The sequence below is a fragment of the Dermacentor variabilis genome, chromosome 8, assembly GCF_050947875.1.
Source record: "Dermacentor variabilis isolate Ectoservices chromosome 8, ASM5094787v1, whole genome shotgun sequence".
Classification (NCBI taxonomy): domain Eukaryota; kingdom Metazoa; phylum Arthropoda; class Arachnida; order Ixodida; family Ixodidae; genus Dermacentor; species Dermacentor variabilis.
In genome coordinates, this window is record NC_134575.1 from 13069629 (window position 1) to 13087134 (window position 17506).

General features: G+C 47.8%; 3 protein-coding genes and 1 long non-coding RNA gene across 5 annotated transcripts in view; 3 read left to right on the forward strand and 1 right to left on the reverse strand.

Annotated features, from left to right (window-relative positions):
• The window catches only part of LOC142589651 (lysosomal alpha-mannosidase-like), a 157889-nt gene extending 144492 nt beyond the window's left edge, over positions 1-13397 (reverse strand). Inside the window, exon 1 of the mRNA XM_075701181.1 lies at positions 11664-13397. Coding sequence (XP_075557296.1) covers positions 11664-11747 — 84 coding nt within the window. The 5' untranslated portion in view covers positions 11748-13397. The remainder of the gene's footprint in view (positions 1-11663) is intronic.
• Positions 3544-7314, forward strand: LOC142590873 (uncharacterized). 2 transcript variants are annotated; one of them, XM_075703271.1, is made up of 4 exons: positions 3544-3649; positions 5202-5265; positions 6415-6538; positions 7053-7314. In XM_075703271.1, the coding sequence occupies exons 1-4, from the start codon at positions 3550-3552 to the stop codon at positions 7212-7214; spliced, it is 450 nt and encodes a 149-aa protein (XP_075559386.1). In that variant the 5' UTR covers positions 3544-3549; the 3' UTR covers positions 7215-7314. The 2 variants fall into 2 exon arrangements, with proteins under 2 accessions (XP_075559386.1, XP_075559387.1); XM_075703272.1 differs by having other exon boundaries at positions 5202-5262.
• The window catches only part of LOC142589654 (uncharacterized), a 43071-nt gene continuing 37388 nt past the window's right edge, over positions 11824-17506 (forward strand). The window contains exon 1 of the long non-coding RNA XR_012829904.1: positions 11824-11947. This is a non-coding gene — a long non-coding RNA (uncharacterized LOC142589654). The remainder of the gene's footprint in view (positions 11948-17506) is intronic.
• LOC142589652 (nucleoside diphosphate kinase-like) lies at positions 13539-14215 on the forward strand. Its single transcript, XM_075701183.1, has one exon. The coding sequence runs from the start codon at positions 13639-13641 to the stop codon at positions 14095-14097; it is 459 nt and encodes a 152-aa protein (XP_075557298.1). The 5' UTR covers positions 13539-13638; the 3' UTR covers positions 14098-14215.

Sequence of the window (17506 nt, forward strand, 5' to 3'; positions counted from 1 at the left end):
AGGTAAGCAAGAACGAGGTATAAGCAAAAAGAATTGATTTGTTGGGCTAGTTGGACTTGCATTGCTCGTGAGGAACATTGGTGCAAAACGAAAACGCCACACAGCGGAAACGTTTCTTCTACACATGCATTGAAGGGCTATCTTTTAAATCAGGGACAGAGATCCTTGTATAAGTTAGTCATCAGTTGCACATCTTAACTCAGAGTTCGCCCTCCGCTTTCCATTCCACATAATAGGCCTTCGAGCCATCCTTTATATATATATATATATATATATATATATCATCAAGAAGGGCAGAAATTTTTGTGTAAGTGAGCCGCCAGTTCCACTACTTAACTCAGAGTTCGACTTCTTGCGCAACCGTCTTTTGTTTGCACGTGGTGATCATGCAATGTGCCTGTAGTTTTATGGTGCGCAAGCGTGACAAGGTGATATTTATATGAAACCCTTCGCCCCATTAAATAGTTGGGAGTAGCGCTTGTCCTTGCCTTCCCTTCCTGTGCGAGTTGTCTTTTTATCGTACTAATTTCTGTTATAAACGATGGTAAGCGCAATGGTAAACCTTGCTATGTCGCTTTCAAAGCTTCAGATTCGGTCCTAACTGACATTTCTTTTTTTTTTTCATGACTAGCTTTCCTTGGCTCTTTGACCGTTTTCGTGGTCAATGGTTGGTGCTCGGAGGTCGCACTTTCACTGCCGTTAATTACTTTTTTTTTCTAAAGTGATTATATCGCGTATAACCTACATTGTGTACTACTGCATCGTCCCCTGACGCCCACCTAGCTCTCACTTTCCCCTTAATCTAGTAAATAACAGAAGGCTGGAGACATACCCTCGCAGTCTGACCCTCCTTTCGTTTCATTAGAACCTCTGTCCACTAAGAATGCATGCATTGTGCACTGGCTGGCGTCAGTCAAGCGTTGAGTCCTGCTCCCAGAAGGGCTGCGGAAAATAGCGCCTCTTTCTCTCAACAACCACTCTTCTGTGTCCCTCTGGCAACAATAACGCAGTTGAAAAATTTTGCAGAAGTCATCGACGATGATTGTCAATGTAAGCGAATAGCCCGAGCAAACGAAACAACGAGAGAGAGAGCGAGCGAACAAACGTTTTCCTTGCCGGAGACGTGCGAGAGAGAGAGAGGGGAATATAGGAAGGCAGGGATGTTAACCAGTCAAGGGTCTGGTTGGCTACCCTACGCTAGGGGAAGGGAGAAGGGGAAGTGTGAAAGCGGCAAAGAAAGCATGCACCCTATTACAGGAAAAGAAGAGCTCATTTACAGAGAGGCAGAGAAGCCGGCTTCTGCTATAGCCTGCTCTCGCCTTTTACCCTGCACTGCATTGACGGGGAAGAAAAGGAATGATAAGTTTGGTGATAAAGAGATAGCTGTGCTTATCTACAAGTCCACTACACTGCGGCACGCTTAACGTTGCATGTCTAGTCCAGTGGCTCGCGAAAAGGCTAGAGGTGATGCGCCCTAATAAAGTTGTCGAAACGTCATTTCACGAGATATTACCAATGTGCTTCTTTATCATTATCACACACACAAAAAAAATTGAATTTCACGATTTACCATTGTTAGCACCTCGACGCAAAACGTTCCATTTAACTCTGTTCCATAATTTTCACCCTCACCCTGTGCTGTGTGTGAGCAAATAATTCCGTGACCGCAATAAGTGCTCCATCGCAATGACCATCGTCGTAAGGTACAAGTTTGACCAACGGTTGGTTTAGAACACGGTTCCCTCAGCACAGTAGCTCGATGCTCTACTCAGTGGCCCATTTATGCGGGAAAAAGGTTAGAAAGAAACAATCGTCATGGAAATTCCGTGAGTTATTCTGAGAATGATAATCGCTATAATAAATAAATAAATTTCGGACATGTACCACGTCAATAAGCCATTGTTGTGACTGGAAGATATCTATTCCTTGGCAAGCTCTCCATTTGTTGTACGGGCATAGTGCGTGGTTCTTACGTTCAGCGTTAAGAACAGGTTATCCGCGGGGAGGGGGGGGGGGGGGGGGGAGGTACGTAGACTGTTGAAACCGTGCAATTGACGCGCGGTTGACTTCTACCCGCGGCGAAAGCTTTAAAGCAGTATTTGTGGCATATCGTGCAATGGCGAATTTCAGGGAACGGCCACAATCATGGGCTCTCTGCCTTTGGGGACGAAAGCAGAACGAAGAGAGAGGCACTGTCTCTTTATTTGAAAATAGGAGATGCTGGCCCAGACAAAGGCCTGGTATGCTACTTCGTGTCCCTACGGCAGAAGATGAAAGAGAAGAAAACTAATAGGTATGAACATTTCTTACGCGTATCCAAGTCCTGCAAGACTTCAGAGAAAACGGCGATGTAGTTCTCTGGTGAAATTATTGACCGATACTTATAAATTGACACAAAGTAATATGGTAGTTTACATAATAATGCTAATCGAACTAAGACTTCGGAGAATAATACAAACCGCCAATATAACTCCAGAAGGATTCGAAAGCGGGCGAGTTGGAATCTATTCATTCTTGGACAGTACACAAACAAACGAAACAGGGGAAAGAAGGCAGGACAAGCGCTTGCCCTGTATGTTTCCTCGTGTTTGGTTTATCTGTGCGCTAACGGATATACTACTTCGCAGGAAAATTGAGACAGATAAGAATTGAAATTATAAGCTCCCAAGGATCACGAGGTATAGCTTACACAGGAATGCGTCTGCGATCTCAGCGACGCAACCATGCTAAGTAGCTCAAGTTTCAGGGTTAATGCAAGCTCTTCCCTCTCGCAGACCCCGTCATACTTAGCGATATAGTAGTCACATACCCACACGAAGGAGGCATCCAGCCGTCTGAATGTCGCTACCCGGGGAATAAGTAACATAAGCCACTCGCTCAGCCCTCTACGTCTGTGCTGCCTTGGGACATGTGTGCAGATGCCTGCGCAGTGAATGCGATTGTCGTCGCGCGACCTTAGCATGCCAACTTATGTGGTTAGGTGCAAGGTCCGCGACCCCATGTGGACGTCATGCCACCGCAACCCGGCCGTCAACCCTCCTTGCCCGTAGCGTTAGGATTATCTGCCTTCCCACGCGGCGCACCATAACAGCCCGGTCCTTCTCATAATCATTGCCCCCTAATTAGATGGTTCTCGGAGAAAAGTAGGAACTAGAAGCACCGAGCTATCGCGAGTTTACAGGTCTTCGCTGGACGATTTATTTCGTCCGGCGAAACGCAAATTGCGCACAAGTCGAAACATTATTTGCACACATCGGTCGCGAATTCCTCCAAGTCCGTAGACACGAGACAGTCAACGCAGTTTCCGTTTCGTAAACAGTCTCAGCTTTCCGTCTGGAGGGAGACGGGCCACGTTAATCTCTGTCATCGCCCTCGCGGCCACAGAGTGGATAGAAAGCGGGAAGCCAAAGAAAGAAAGAAAGAAAGAAAGAGAAAAGAAACATGACTGCGGAGACTAGTCCAGGTTTTTCGTTACAGGAGAAAATGAACCGGCCGGGGGTCGTGAAAGTGTGGTCGGGGGTGACAGAACGAGCGCCAGATAAAACAGCAATGACTATTTGCGGCTATATATATATGTACACAAACGGTATTGCACGGCGAGGGCCCTTAGTGTGCCGGGAGTACGCGAGGAGGGAGCAGCTCGGCTTAGGTGAGTACGTCTTTCCTCTAGCGCTATCTGACTGCACCGGCGCGTACGTACCGCAACTTGATCTGACGGCGTACAAATAGACACACGCACGAGACGCCGCGTTTTTCCAAAGAGAGCGTATTCGTCCCTTTGTCAGCGCAGGACAATCTCGAAGTCAAAACGGCCGCAGCTCGCGTGTCAGTCTCCTGCGTTTATAGCGGGTGCTCCCGTCCGCCTCTGTCTCGAAAGTCACGCGACCTGACAGTGTATATGTATGACATATATGCCACATGACATACGTAGGACGTGGAAAACCCTCGCAATCTCTGCAGAACGGGTCTCTCACATTAAAACTATGATTTTGCCACCCCACTTAAGAGTTTTCTTACTAGGAAAAAGATAATTAAGTTGGCTTCAAGCACAAAGTACCAATTGGTGATCCAGTTGTTGCCCAGGCGTGCGCAGTCAGTGTGAAGAAAAAGCTGTTCTCCGAATTGCTGCTTTCGTCTTTGTAGGAAGCCATCTTGCCCCTTTGTTTAGTCTTATGTCGTTGAGTATATAGGGACACCCGCAACGACGTTACAGAGGCAAACTTCGAAGCACTGTTCAGCATCCGTGTGTTCAATACAGAGCTGTCGAACACCACATCGTCATCGTCGATGTTATGAACCTGCTTAAGTCTATTAATCAGGGAGAGGCGGGGTAGTTGGTGGTCGATATTGGAATGCATTATGTAACCGCGCAAACGACAACGGACGAAGAAGGAAACACACAGGTCCACGCTTGTCCTATGTGTTTCCTTCTTCGTCTGTTGTCGTTTGCGTGGTTACATAATGCATTATAATGAAACCTGTTTAAGTCCCCTGTTGGAAGCGGGCCTCTCCGAGCGGTGTCGAATCACCACCCTCCGCGTCAGGCGACGCACTCCTACACCTTATTATTTCTTAACTTCATGGCTTCACTCATGCATAATCACCTTTCGCTCCAGACTGAGTTTGTTTTCCCTATGGGCACCCGTTCTGTCATTCTACTAGACCGCCAATCGAGTTCAACACTGCAATCCCCATTCGCTCAGGCACCAAATTAAGCCCCGTAGTCCGAAGAAGAGCGTGACAACAGTGACCTAGCTACAGAAGTGCGCACGTGTTAAAAGGCAGGGTATCAATTATCAGGACTTTGATAGTTTGGCCGACAGCTAAACACCAAGCACGGTTCCGAAAAGCGAGTACTCTTGACTGCACGGCTTACGAAGTGAAGGTGCTTCATTATGACGTCAGCGGCAAGATCATGCTTTGCGCTCAAACTTTACGGCGTATTACAAACAGACAAAAAACAGAACCCTAGCTTTCACAAGGAAGCCTTGTTCACTCCTTGTGAACGTCAGCCTCTTTGACAAGAACACTTTTGTCAACGTCTTGTTTTGTTTTGTTTTGTTCTAATTAGGTTTGGTTACCAACCAGACGAGTTGTCGTCCAATTTCCAATTTCAGTCTCAACGCCGGTTTAGATATCCATGCAACCAATAGCGTGTTTAGATCAAACACAGATTTTTTTTTTTTTCCTGCCCCGCGTAGACGTCCTGTTGCTCAAGATGAAGACAGCCATTTCGCTTGTTCTGCTCTCCTTGGCAGTCACGTGGTGAGTCCATTCCAAACTTTTCGGCTCCACAATTGTATACCTCGCAGTAGTTGAGCTGCGTGCAGACTAAGTTAATGTGACGTTTCGGGACCTCGATTTTGCTCGAAATCTGCTGTAGTCGTGGCAGCACGGTGATTGAGGGAAGTGACGTCGGTATTGGGGCACGTATTGCGATGGGCTCGCACAAGCCTCGGGCCGCTACGCTTCTCAGTAGGACTTCGAGTGCCGATAGGGAAGGGAAGAGTTGCGTTCCGGGAATGTTTCGGGAAATGCATAAAGGTTTCACACGTGCCAACTTTAGATCTATTGTTGCGAGTGTGTACTTACTACTGTGAATGCAATGACCCCCCCCCCCCTTTTCTTTTTTTGAACGCCATGTCCGAATGCTCAACGGGCACACTCGCTGAAAATTAGGATAATTCCGACCCCCAAGAAAGCGTTCCTAAATACACATTTCTGAGGACAGGATATTTTCAGCGTCATAGCAGCCAGAAAGCGAGTTTACACGGTTTTATCCATGTTTTAGCCGTTGCACGCCGAAGCAACGACATAGAGAAACCGTAGGTTCAATGGCATACTCACGAAGTAGAGTTGAAGGCGCAATGGGCAGCCGTCGACTTGCGGTAGCGATGACGTGTTAGCCAGCTCCAAGCGGCTGCGCAGCTCACGCCGAAACGTCAAATGCGAAATATCATTAACATTTTTCCTAAAGAGTTATCCGCTTGTTCAAAGGTCTCCTGAGATTTCATTACTCCAGTGGCAAGCAGCGTTGCCTCCCGAGATCTCTGGCCACTGAGACAATAAAAAAGACAACAGCCCCTCTACCCCATCCGTCAAGGATGAGAAATTAGTATTATAGCTTCTTTTGAAGAAGCCAAGCCACCTAGCGGCATCCAACAATTTGTCGTTATTCATTCTATGGAGTTGTTGGGTTGAGAAATCAGGCAGTCATTAGTATACACGCGTGATAAATGTGCACGACGAAGTGTCGCACCATGTGCCACTGAACGTGCAAAAGGCATGTTCCTGGGAAAGCGATAGAAGCCGTGAATCGAAATCCGTTCGAAAGTTGTGTCCATCTGCCCATGTGTGTGATACGTATAGACCACCGACAATGACGACATGTTTTCTTGCGCGTCACGAACGCAGTGTAGTCTGCACGTCGCCTCAGAACTGCGCCAACGTCAACTGCGCCGCTGTCACGTGCAACCGTGTGAACTGCAAATGCGGTGCCTACAAGGACGACTGCGGGTGCTGCGACCTCTGTTACAAGGTATGATGAAAGGTGGTGCCAGTAACTTTGCGAGACGACTCGTTCTTATCTGTCTGTTTTATGAAGCCCCATTCGTTCAAAAGAGGCGCATGTCATCGTCAACACCAGAAATCATCAAAGCCTGACGCGCATGCTAACGCGACTTCTTACGATAGATACCCGTGCACAGGCGAACAATCCAGCATGTATATGCAAGGCGCCGTTTCTCAGTAACTCCTTCATGCACCAGAGCTTTAAATATAAGAAAGTATAGACGAAAGTCAACACTTACGGTGCATGCGTTGGAAGCTTATGGGAAATCACTCACCTGATGAGTACAGCGGTGCAGTTTGCTCTCCATTTTCCATACCAAGACGTATTTCGCCACCCCAAGCTTCTAACTCTCTGTGAACCCTTTGTCGTGTTCGGACTCGATTTTGTGGGCGCGTTCTTGTTGTGACACTGAATTGCTTGTGAGCTTCGCCGCGTTCACCCAACGTGACGCACGATTCGTTCTTCCTAACAACGGCCGCAGTGTCCCGGTGAGGTGTGCGTTCCCCTCTACCAGCACCGCTGCACCGAACACCACGACTGCGTGCTCGACAACCCCAACGTGCGCATCGAGTTCGGCTCCCGAGGCCAGTGCAAATACGTGCAGCAGCAGCACGACCACAGCAACTGCACCGAGGAGCACTGACTATAGACGGCTGCCACATCGGTCGCAACGCGCGGGGGGGCAGACTTCAAGCATGGCGATGGACAAATAAAGTGCTGCGGAAGCCCGCGCAGTGAAAAGATTTGTGAAAGCGAAAATTGCCATCCACTGGAATGTATATATCTCGAAGCTACAGCGGAAAGCCATAGGGGTGTCTTCAGAAAGAAAAGCTTCGCAGTTGGCGTTGGTCCCGGGTTCGTTGCTAGGGCCACGGGCGCTATTCCGGGCATCGGCTAACTCCGCCATATTGTCGAATTCTGTATCGGCAGCAATTTCAGCCAAACAGAACAGGCCTCTGGGTCAATCAGAGCTGAGAAGACGACGAATTCGACAATTCGCAGGAATGCGTCATTGCCCAGAATAGCACCGCCGGACCGCATGACTTTTTAGTCAACTAAGGAACTTTCTTCCTGAGAAACATACATATTTCCTTTGTATCTTCATGCTAAGTTCAGGGCCGGGGGGGGGGGGGCATTTTTCCTTTTATAAACAAATGTGTAAAGACGTACATGTTGTCGTTTTCGGGTACACGAGTACCGAGACAAATCTAAAGAACCGGACTAGCCGAAGCCACTGGTAGACAAATGCGCACAGCGTTATGAAGGCCGAGGTCAAAGAGCTCCTATATAAAATACCTCTATGAGAGCACAAGGGTATGCGCCTCAGTTTCGCACACACCGCATCCGCCGCGGTATTCGTGTAATCGGATAAGACCGAGCGCCGTCACCTTAACAATACAAGAACGCGATAAAGTTTCGTTGCTGACTTGTGGGCGCGTTCATTTTGTCGTATGCGCTGTCAGCCAGCGTAATGTCACGGCGCTTAACTTCCATGCAGTGCTCATGAGTTATAGGTATATGGCCGTTGGATAAACATGCATTTTTTTTTACAGCCCCAGTAGATAGCCTTGAAGCATAGCAACCCACAAGACGTGAGCGGAAGATATACAATCAAAGGTGCGATCTCATGTATCGTGATGAAGCCTTGAAAGCAATCGACAGCATAGTTGCTGAATGGAGCCCTCCGTTTTAGTCCTACTTCATTCCAGAGAGTGGAAATCTCCGTCAATTCCTCTCCTTCTAGCTCATCGGGATGGTGAAAGCTGGACCGTTCCCTCTCCTAGATTTAATGAGGTGAACCACTCCATTCCTCTAATTCCAGTAAACGAAACGCGTTCTCTATAACTGTTTACTATACTTGCGCTTGCGTTTTTCCTAACTAAAAAGTAATTTAGAAGTCTTAACAGCATTACAAATAATATTACGTCCAATTTTTTTCGCACAAAGAACATGCTCGTGACCTGTTATCTGTGCAGCTTGTTATTGCCTGTATATATAATCTCTAATGTCTACTGTCTTAAAGCAAAGCTTTCTTTGCGAACCATGGCGGGCTATCCTGACCATGGCTTAAGGTGCTGCATGCTGTCATGCCAAATCGTTCATTTTCTTTAAAAAGAAAGAAAGAAAATTCAAGGGGCATTTAGTTATCCCTACGTCGATAAATGCGAAAGCACTGCATCCACCGCACAATGCTAGGACGGTATGCCACAACGCAAGCTCTCAGTTCGACTCCCGCCATAGGTCGACGGTTCGGCTCCCAGCAAATGTCGTAGGTTCGAGTGCCTTAATTAACGTTATCGTAATTAACTGTGCCTGAACTAACTTCGCTTTGTTTAGCACCACAGGTTGCTGGTTCGACTCCCGACAAAGGTCGAGGATGCGATTATTTGTTTGGAGCATGGGCGGTCACGCCAACGCCAACAACTACGTCGGACTTTCCACCTCACGAGCGATATACTGCCTTAGCATTTAAAGACAGAAAGCTCTATTACGTGCCCGACGTTGGATGTGGAATACCGATGCTCCATCCACAGCAGCCCGACGCGCCAACCAGTAGGCCCCAGTGGCGCGTATGCATACACTCTTAAGTATAAACCCCATGCAAGCGATCTTGCACGCGACAGCGACAGGCGACGCGATGGAGATGGCTGTCGCGTTCGCTCGTCGCCTACAAGTTGCACCCCATGCGAGCGATGACTTCGAGCGACGTCTCCCCAGTGTTGCCAGTATGAGGGCAGCAATATAGGCGCCGAAACTAGCGTGACGCGTGCTTTATTAACTTAAGTTGATGTATTTTACTGTAAAAAGCAGCATAAAATATTTCTGAAAGTCTTGCAGTAGGTTCTTATCCTTGCACCTATAAAAATTCAATCGTTTGCTCGTTCCGTGCGACAATCGGAAGTACTGGAGTTATGTACATCCAGTTCCGGCGTTGCGCTATTGGCTAGTCGCTCATAGCACTTCCGGGCGACGAGCGACGAATTCTAGATTTGCAAAACCGAGCGATCGCGCGACAAGACCGAGCGATCTGTTCAAGCGACGGCCTGATCCGTCGCGCGAACCCGTCGCTCGTCGCTGTCGCGCACAAAATCGCGCTAATGGGGTTTAGCCTTTATCGTGCCACCGTCAACTAAGCTATTGGACATGATCGCCGCGCACGTCATATAGCACGGGTGCGCGAGAGATTCCTTTACACCAAAAGACGCAGGAATGAAATATGCTACATTGATCGCCATTTGAAGAACCGCTTCACGAAACCGCCGCTTCGCATAGGTTCCATGATGTGCGTTGGACCTTCCTATTTCTCTTTTTTTTTTCTAGGACGCGCTTTGTGAGTTTTGGTTTGTCCAAAAACTCTTTCTGCCTGTATGTGGAATGAAGAGTACCTCCAACTCCCAAAAAGAAGTATCCCGCTAACACTCGGATGGTAGCTAGATCGTGGTCAATGCAGTATAACCATATACATAAGGAACCTTATTTCCCAAACACATACACAAGCTGCGTACTCAAGACAAGTATACGTGTAATAGGACTACAAGTAAATGCATAATACATTATTACGTATATTTTACTGACTTGTTTATCAAATAGCGCCCGCAAACATGTTAGCTGCGTGGGCTAGAAGTCGCGAATAACTGATGTGATTGGAAAATACATACATTCAGTCCTTGCGGTCAAAATACATTCAAAGCATGTCAATCTGTGGTGAAGCGCCTCCCTCTTTATGCAAAACAAAATCGAAAAGACAGAGCGGAAGCTCACTCTCTGGATTCCTTCAACACCATAATTTTAAAGATTGTCTATACTCATTCAAGCCTCCGTAAATGAAGTTACACCTCGTCCATTTTACGCGCTTTTTCTTCAATTTAGGATCAAGCCAAACGCGACACTAATATCTGACATTGTGGCGCACCGACTTTTCAAGTACTATCAGTCTACGGCTGCCAGCTTGTGAGTGCTGCAGTTAGCTTCACTTAAGCTGCACACGTGTGAGGCGTTTCACGCACACAATGCACGCTGCGGTGCAAGCAAGGCTGTCGTTATAAATAAGACCCAACATTAAAAAAAAAAAACGTAATTCGTTCGAATCTCAATCGCATGGGGCAGAAAAGAAACTAATGTTAGAGCGTCGCGCACGGCCCATGCATTCAGCTAGATTATTTTGTCACTTCGAGGACAAACACAAAATGCATTGATATTTCTTCCAAGGCGATCTCTTTCGTTTCACGTATACACTGTAATATTAAGAGGCACCAATTTTCCCCGGACACCTCTTTGTCTTCCTGTTACCGCTGCTTCTGCATAAACGACAGTGTGCCAAAAAAGAAAAAAGAGAATACAAATGGCGCGCGTTCTCAATCACCGTGGACTGGTGCAGGGCGCAGCCGCTTGCGGCGTCGTTTTTGGCCGCCATCCTTGCGTTGCGAAGGTGAAGTGTACACTTGCTAAAGCGAATCATATTTTTTGACAACTAGAAGTTTAGGGGTATATTCATTCTTGTTACGCGGAAATGTTTCCACGGCGTCGTAAGTGTAGAACGTTCACAATATAGTGTTGTTTATAATTACTCTGTCCCCAATACGACGTCGAGCGCGAAGTTCTCCGGGCAGCACTGAACCAGCTGGACTCTATAGACCATTTTCGGTAATGAAGATCCTTGGACCCTCGCCGTACGCGTCGATGACACAGAAAGCCACGAAAGCGCTCTTGAAGCTAAACATTTCGACAGAATTGCCTGTCTGGTTGGGGAATTCATTAGGACTTGAGACTGACTCCAACCAAATAACTGAATAACTGAGCCGAATGGGCTCCGAAAAGTTGGGCTAATAAAATTCAGTTATTTGGTTGGAGTCAGTGTCAAGTCCTAACGAAAGCGCTCTTGACATACATCAAGTCGACAGGTCTTGGCAACCGTGTGTAGACTCGGTGCGAACCTTCGACTGTGCGCGAAACTGTGCAGTTTCGTGCGCTGCTTTTGTCTTTGGCCGCTGTGCTTAACCTTTCATGCGTGACAAACTAGGCCGAAGTTCCGCTTGGTGAAGCGCAGTTGCTAATGAACAAGACACGTGACCATGTAAAGTCTCGAGCTCACCCAGTATCCGCACTTGAGGTTCGCTGCCAACACCAAAATTCCGGCTTGCAGCAACACCCAACTCAGCGACAACCACAGTGACATAGTCCGCTGAAGATGGTCCCAGGCGTTGAAGGGGCTTGGAAGGTCGAGAAGCAGTACAGGAAAAAAAAATGGGGACAAACTCCCGCTTTGCTAAGATGTCGGCGGCCGGCCAGCGTAAAGCTAGGACAACGTTTTCATCGCCGATTGGACGTTCTCTGCATCCGGGACGTTTGGCGAGTGCGGTCCTGTAAAAGTGCAAGGTAAGAACGCGAGCGATGACATACGAGACGATCTTTCCTGTAGGCGATGGCGAGAGATCGCCCTATCGAGGTGTCTCCATGCACTGCGGCAAAGCGCGCAGGTATGCAGCGCAGCGCCGCGAAACCGGCGCGAGAACAATGGAAAGCGCTGTGGAGTAGTTGCATGGCATGCCAGCGCGTCTGAAATCTGCGTGACCACAAAAGGAGCTTAGTTTCTGTACGATGCAAACTTTTGAAGGAACGGTCCAGCAGCTGAATGTGGAATCACGGCCTTTTGCAAGTATATACTTTCTATGCCAGAAAAGCACTCACCGCTTCTCTTATCATCACCATCCATCCCAGTACTTTCACTCCCCTTCCCTCTTCCCCAGTGCAGAGTAGCAGACTATAGAGCACATTAGCTCAGGTTGACCTCTCTGTCTTTCCTGTCAATCAATTCTATATATTTCTTTTTTCTGTTCCAGAAAACAGTTTAGTAAGGTTTGTAAGCAATATGACGTAATCCGCACGCTTTTCGGATAAGTGGTTTCCGAATACATAATTTTCTTGCAGTCCAGGTAAATCCCATTGGTTTCATGGATTGCGGTACGGGTAAGGATGCGCAATACAAGCAACAAAGGACTTCTTTAGTCATATTTCGTCAGCTTCCACATTTTATGGTACCTATTTCAGACACCTAAAAGCTTTATTGCCGGCTGTCCAGTTTATGGCACCAAAAATGTATTTAAAACAATCTTCCCCTTGTACGAATATTTCAGAAAACGCCAAGGGAATCAGTAGTTAGGCATTAACACATAAACATTTTCTTTTTCTGGAAGAAATGTGAATAAGCAGGTGCAGGAATTTTTCCTCATTCATTCATTCATTCATTCATTCATTCATTCATTCATTCATTCATTCATTCATTCATTCATTTTAGCTTTTATTGTGACTACAGCTTTAGTAGCATGATACATCAGCATAGTACTGCTGAAAGAAAGACGCAATAGAACTGACCAACAAAACAAGTTTAGTCACGATACTCCCACTCACTCAGTTAACCTCACGCCCCCTACATTGTGAAGCATAGTCAGCAGACAATGATGACTTCTTCCTGGATTTCGGCAAGAAAATCAAACTGGAAATCACGGACTAACTTGAAAAGCGCGCGCCTATCGCTTGCGATGCAATCCTCAAGATGGCGTCACTTACGAAATAAATTAAAGCTTAAAGGAAAATAAAACAATTATGATGTCTTGGTCCAGTAAAAAAGTTACCGCGAGCTTTTTTATTCATTTTATGCTTAATTGTACTTAGTCTTGAAATTTTGTAGTAAACGGTAGAACAAAAATATTTCTAAACGAAATACAAAACCACGTTAATTAATCTAGCAACGTTGACACAAAAAACGTAGCCTCCAAGATTACCAACCCGCCCAAATGCAATCTCGGAAGCCATGCAAAAGAAAGGAGGAGGAGCAGCTTAGTATTGCGATCTCCAGATGCCGCAACTTACGCAACTAAATCCGGAAGGACGTTCGGAAAGCCGGAAAGACGTCCGTCCGTACGTCCACGCTGTACTGACAAAAAAACTGGGCGGATTTCCTGTGTCGAACAACGTGCCGGTTCCTTTCGCTCGCCAACCACAGGCAGTGCCGGGTGTATCCGTCCCACTCTTCCGCAAACTCCCGCACAACACAAAACTCCGCAAAGATGGCCCACCGTGAGCGCACCTTCATCATGGTCAAGCCCGACGGCGTGCAGCGCGGTCTGGTCGGCGAAATCATCCAGCGCTTCGAGAGGCGCGGCTACAAGCTCGTCGCTATGAAGTTCATGCAGGCCGACGAGAAGCTGCTCCAGCAGCACTACTCGGACCTGGCTGGCCGCCCTTTCTTCAGCGGTCTGGTCAAGTTCATGCAGAGCGGCCCCGTCGTCCCCATGGTCTGGGAGGGCACCAACGTCGTCCTGACTGGGCGCGACATGATCGGCGCCACCAACCCGCTCGAGTCCAAGCCCGGCACCATTCGCGGCGACCTGTGCGTTCAGGTGGGCCGCAACATTGTTCACGGCAGCGACTCCGTCGCCAGCGCCGAGAAGGAGATTGCGCTCTGGTTCAAGGAGAGCGAACTTGTCTGCTGGACCCCCCAGATCGAGCCGTGCGTCTACGAATGAAGTACGGACTGCATTTGCCTAGAACGCACTGTTGACGTAATATTTTTCTATGCGCCCCTTTTTTCGGACAGAAAGAAAATAAATTGACCAATCTGATTTGCCCGGAGTCGGGACGGAATTGGGAGTGAACCTGTCTTCTTATTGTGCTAGGCCTCGTGCCTTGTTGCCTTCGACGGCATTCATTCACCTTGTCATTCATTCAACCACTTCTTCTTTTTTTCTATCTTTCCTTCGCGTAGTTGGTCATACCAGAAAACACTCAGGCATTGCGCTATTCAGTTATGTTATATTCGGAATCGGTTGACGGGAAGGCGTGGTGGAACCGCGTTTGGCTCGCTACCTTGCGTGACACATGGCACGCTTCGCACATTCTCGACAGCCGCGCCGGTTGTTCGATCAAAGTGCACGGGTTTATTATGTGACACACGAATGAAGATCATTAGTGCCCTCGTCTCGGAAAAGTTGGCGTGACATGAAATTCTAGCCACCTACTAGAACAATGTCCGGGCGGGCAATGGCACGCTATGTAGAGCGTAATATTTGACGGTCCCGCGCTACGTGGCCTACGTGGCAAATACTTGCTTTTGTACGTCAATGCCTAAAAAATGTATCTCAGCGTTAGCACCCGCTTGCAGTGCGCTCCGTCGAGCACATCCGAGAACGCGATATCGGCCCAGTGGCAGGACAGTTGTTTTATTCATTGAAGCTTTGCCGACGTTATGACCTTGACACCGGCCATAAGAGGTCAAGTGCACGGCGCGTTTAATTCAATAAGGGTGGTCGATTGGGCAGGCTGGTAAGGCGCGATCTTGTTTTTAGCGCAACTCGGCTTGAGTGTAAAAGATGAGAATAAGACAAGCAACAAAAGATAGCGCCCATCCTGTCATCTTGTCTTCTTTTCCGCACTCAACCCGAGTTGCGCTAAATACAAAAGGTATAATTCAATGTTCGCAACTCCTCGCATCACAGCTTCTATTAGAGCTGTATACACTTGGCACTCGCTTGTGTACGGCACGTTTTGAAAGAGGTTGCGCTTAATTTTTCGTTCTGTTATGAAATTGAGCCAGGTCGGGCGTAAGGTGACCTTCACGCCGGTTTGAATAAGCGCAATAAAGAGGCCACCTACAGAATTTTATTACCTCTATAAGTTCACGACAGTCCCCCCCCCCCACCCCCTTTTTAGTTTTCGACTAATGTCACTGCCTATGGGATTAAACAGTGGTGGTTCAGCCAGGTTAGGATTTGAAGCAGGGAAATGTTCTGAAGCAGTTTAGGAGCAGCCACACCAGCATTTTGAAGCAGTTTCACAGCAGAAAGATTGGTCTTTTTGGAACATTTGGAGTAGTACAGCAGTAATCTGTAGCCATTTGGCGAAACATTACTGTGTAATCAGTAGTTGCTCCACAACAGCGAAGCAAGGCACAAAGCGAAGAGCGACCTATTAAGTTTGCCTTCCCACGGATGTATAACATGCGCGGCATGTTGCGAACATATTACAGTGGAGGTGTTAAAACCTCGCTCGGTTTTTCATTGCGTCCGCAGCTTCACCGAGCTGGGGCGAGCTGAGAGAGAGTGAAAGCAGAGTATAAAAATAGCATCGCGCAGCATAGCGACACGGCGAGAGTAGGTGGAGCCTAGCGGGGGAGAAGCGGCGCGCATGCGCGCGAGACGGGTGGTACACCCTAGCAAGGGGGTCAGGCCATAGAGTTTCTCACTGGTCAGGCGATGGAGGAGGGGCACACCTGTCCGGCGGCTGCTAGGGTGCCTCGATGTCCTCCTCGCCCGAAGCTCCGTACAGAGTGGAGACAACCGCGGCGTCTACTGACGTTGGCCACGCTAATCGCGAACGCCGTAGTTCACGCCTTTGGTGGACGCCGTAGGGACGCGTTGCCGGCGCTCGCGTGTCTTGTGCGCGGTTTCGCAATAGCTTACAGGCCCTCCCCCAGCTCCACTGTTCTCTGGTGTTTGCGATAGCAGAGCCACGCATAATATTTTATTTGGGTAGGCAAGGGACCTAATTTTGTAGGTTAACGAGAACAAAGATATGTGCCTGGGAGCGAGACAGGCATAAAATTACAAATGTGTCTGACTGTACCTGAATTTGCGCCGTTATGCACAAGATAAAAATTGATGGCAAAAGTGCTATTCGCATCCCAAATGACATATGTGCTTTGATGTGCTTTACTGCACTACACAAAGTGTGTATTACACCCATAACAATGCTAAAAGCTCGACGAGACTGCGTCTATGAACAGCACCAATTAAGATGAGATGCCTCCATGCGGTGTGTCGCAAAGATGATGATGTTGGAGAAAATTGTTCGTACCATCTCGTACACTCGCTTTCGTTGTGAGGCGGTTTGTCGGCTTCCCGTGTGTCATGTGGCCGCCGCGAATAGATACGAGTCGATTCGGCGTAAAACCGTTAACTTTTGTTGCCGACGCCAGATCACCCTTCAAAGCACTACCGATTACGCTTAACGGCCAAGGCAGTGTGCCGATGTGACCGGGAAGCTTTCCACAAGCCGTCACGGAAATCTTGCCGCTAATATGCTCGTATGAGTGGCTTACTGACCGTCGGTTCCGAGTTCATGCATACATGTTTTTGACAACCGTCGGGGCCGACAAGTACTGCAATCGTGCGTAGAAGTTGACAAAATGTTCCAAATTGTATGTGCAAACGCATGAATATGTGGCATGAACACGCGTGTGCGAGGTGACCTGCGTGCCGTCCAGCAGCTAATCGGTCCTATGTCCTCGCACATAGGCGCTGCTTTTGTCGCCGTTCCCTTTGTCGGTGTTGGGCACATGTAGGAATTGCTAAAAGAAGACAAACGACACGCTACTTACAACTAATTTTATGTGCAAGAACCCCCGTATATATACATTCACCATTCAAGTCGTGCCGCATGTGTCACAACCAATGACAACTATATCACTACCGCGCGAGACGATACCCCACCGTGCATGCTCACGCCTACGCATGTCTGCAGAAAGCTACGATTGCAGACGTGTGTAGGTGCAAACATGCGCATTGGGGCATCATCTCACGCAGGTAGCGATATAGTTATCATTGGTTGTGTCGCATGCACGACGACTTGAATGGTGAAGGTATATATACAGGTATATACAGGGGTTCTTGCAAATAAAAAAAGGTATAGCAACTGTTTCAGTTGGAGCTGATGACCTGAACGACCCTTGTAACAGGACAGGCATGCCTTATAATCAGGTTGCGGTTTCACCATGTAAAAACTCTAACATTAAATTTTATTTTGTCCCGAAACCAAATGAGCCCCGTAGTGAGCCTGCATGCAGTGCATTGACCTCAGCAGAGTATTTCACCAAATATACGAAAAATAGAGTACTAGATAAGAGTTGCGAACTGAATTTTTCGGTGTTCACAAATAGAT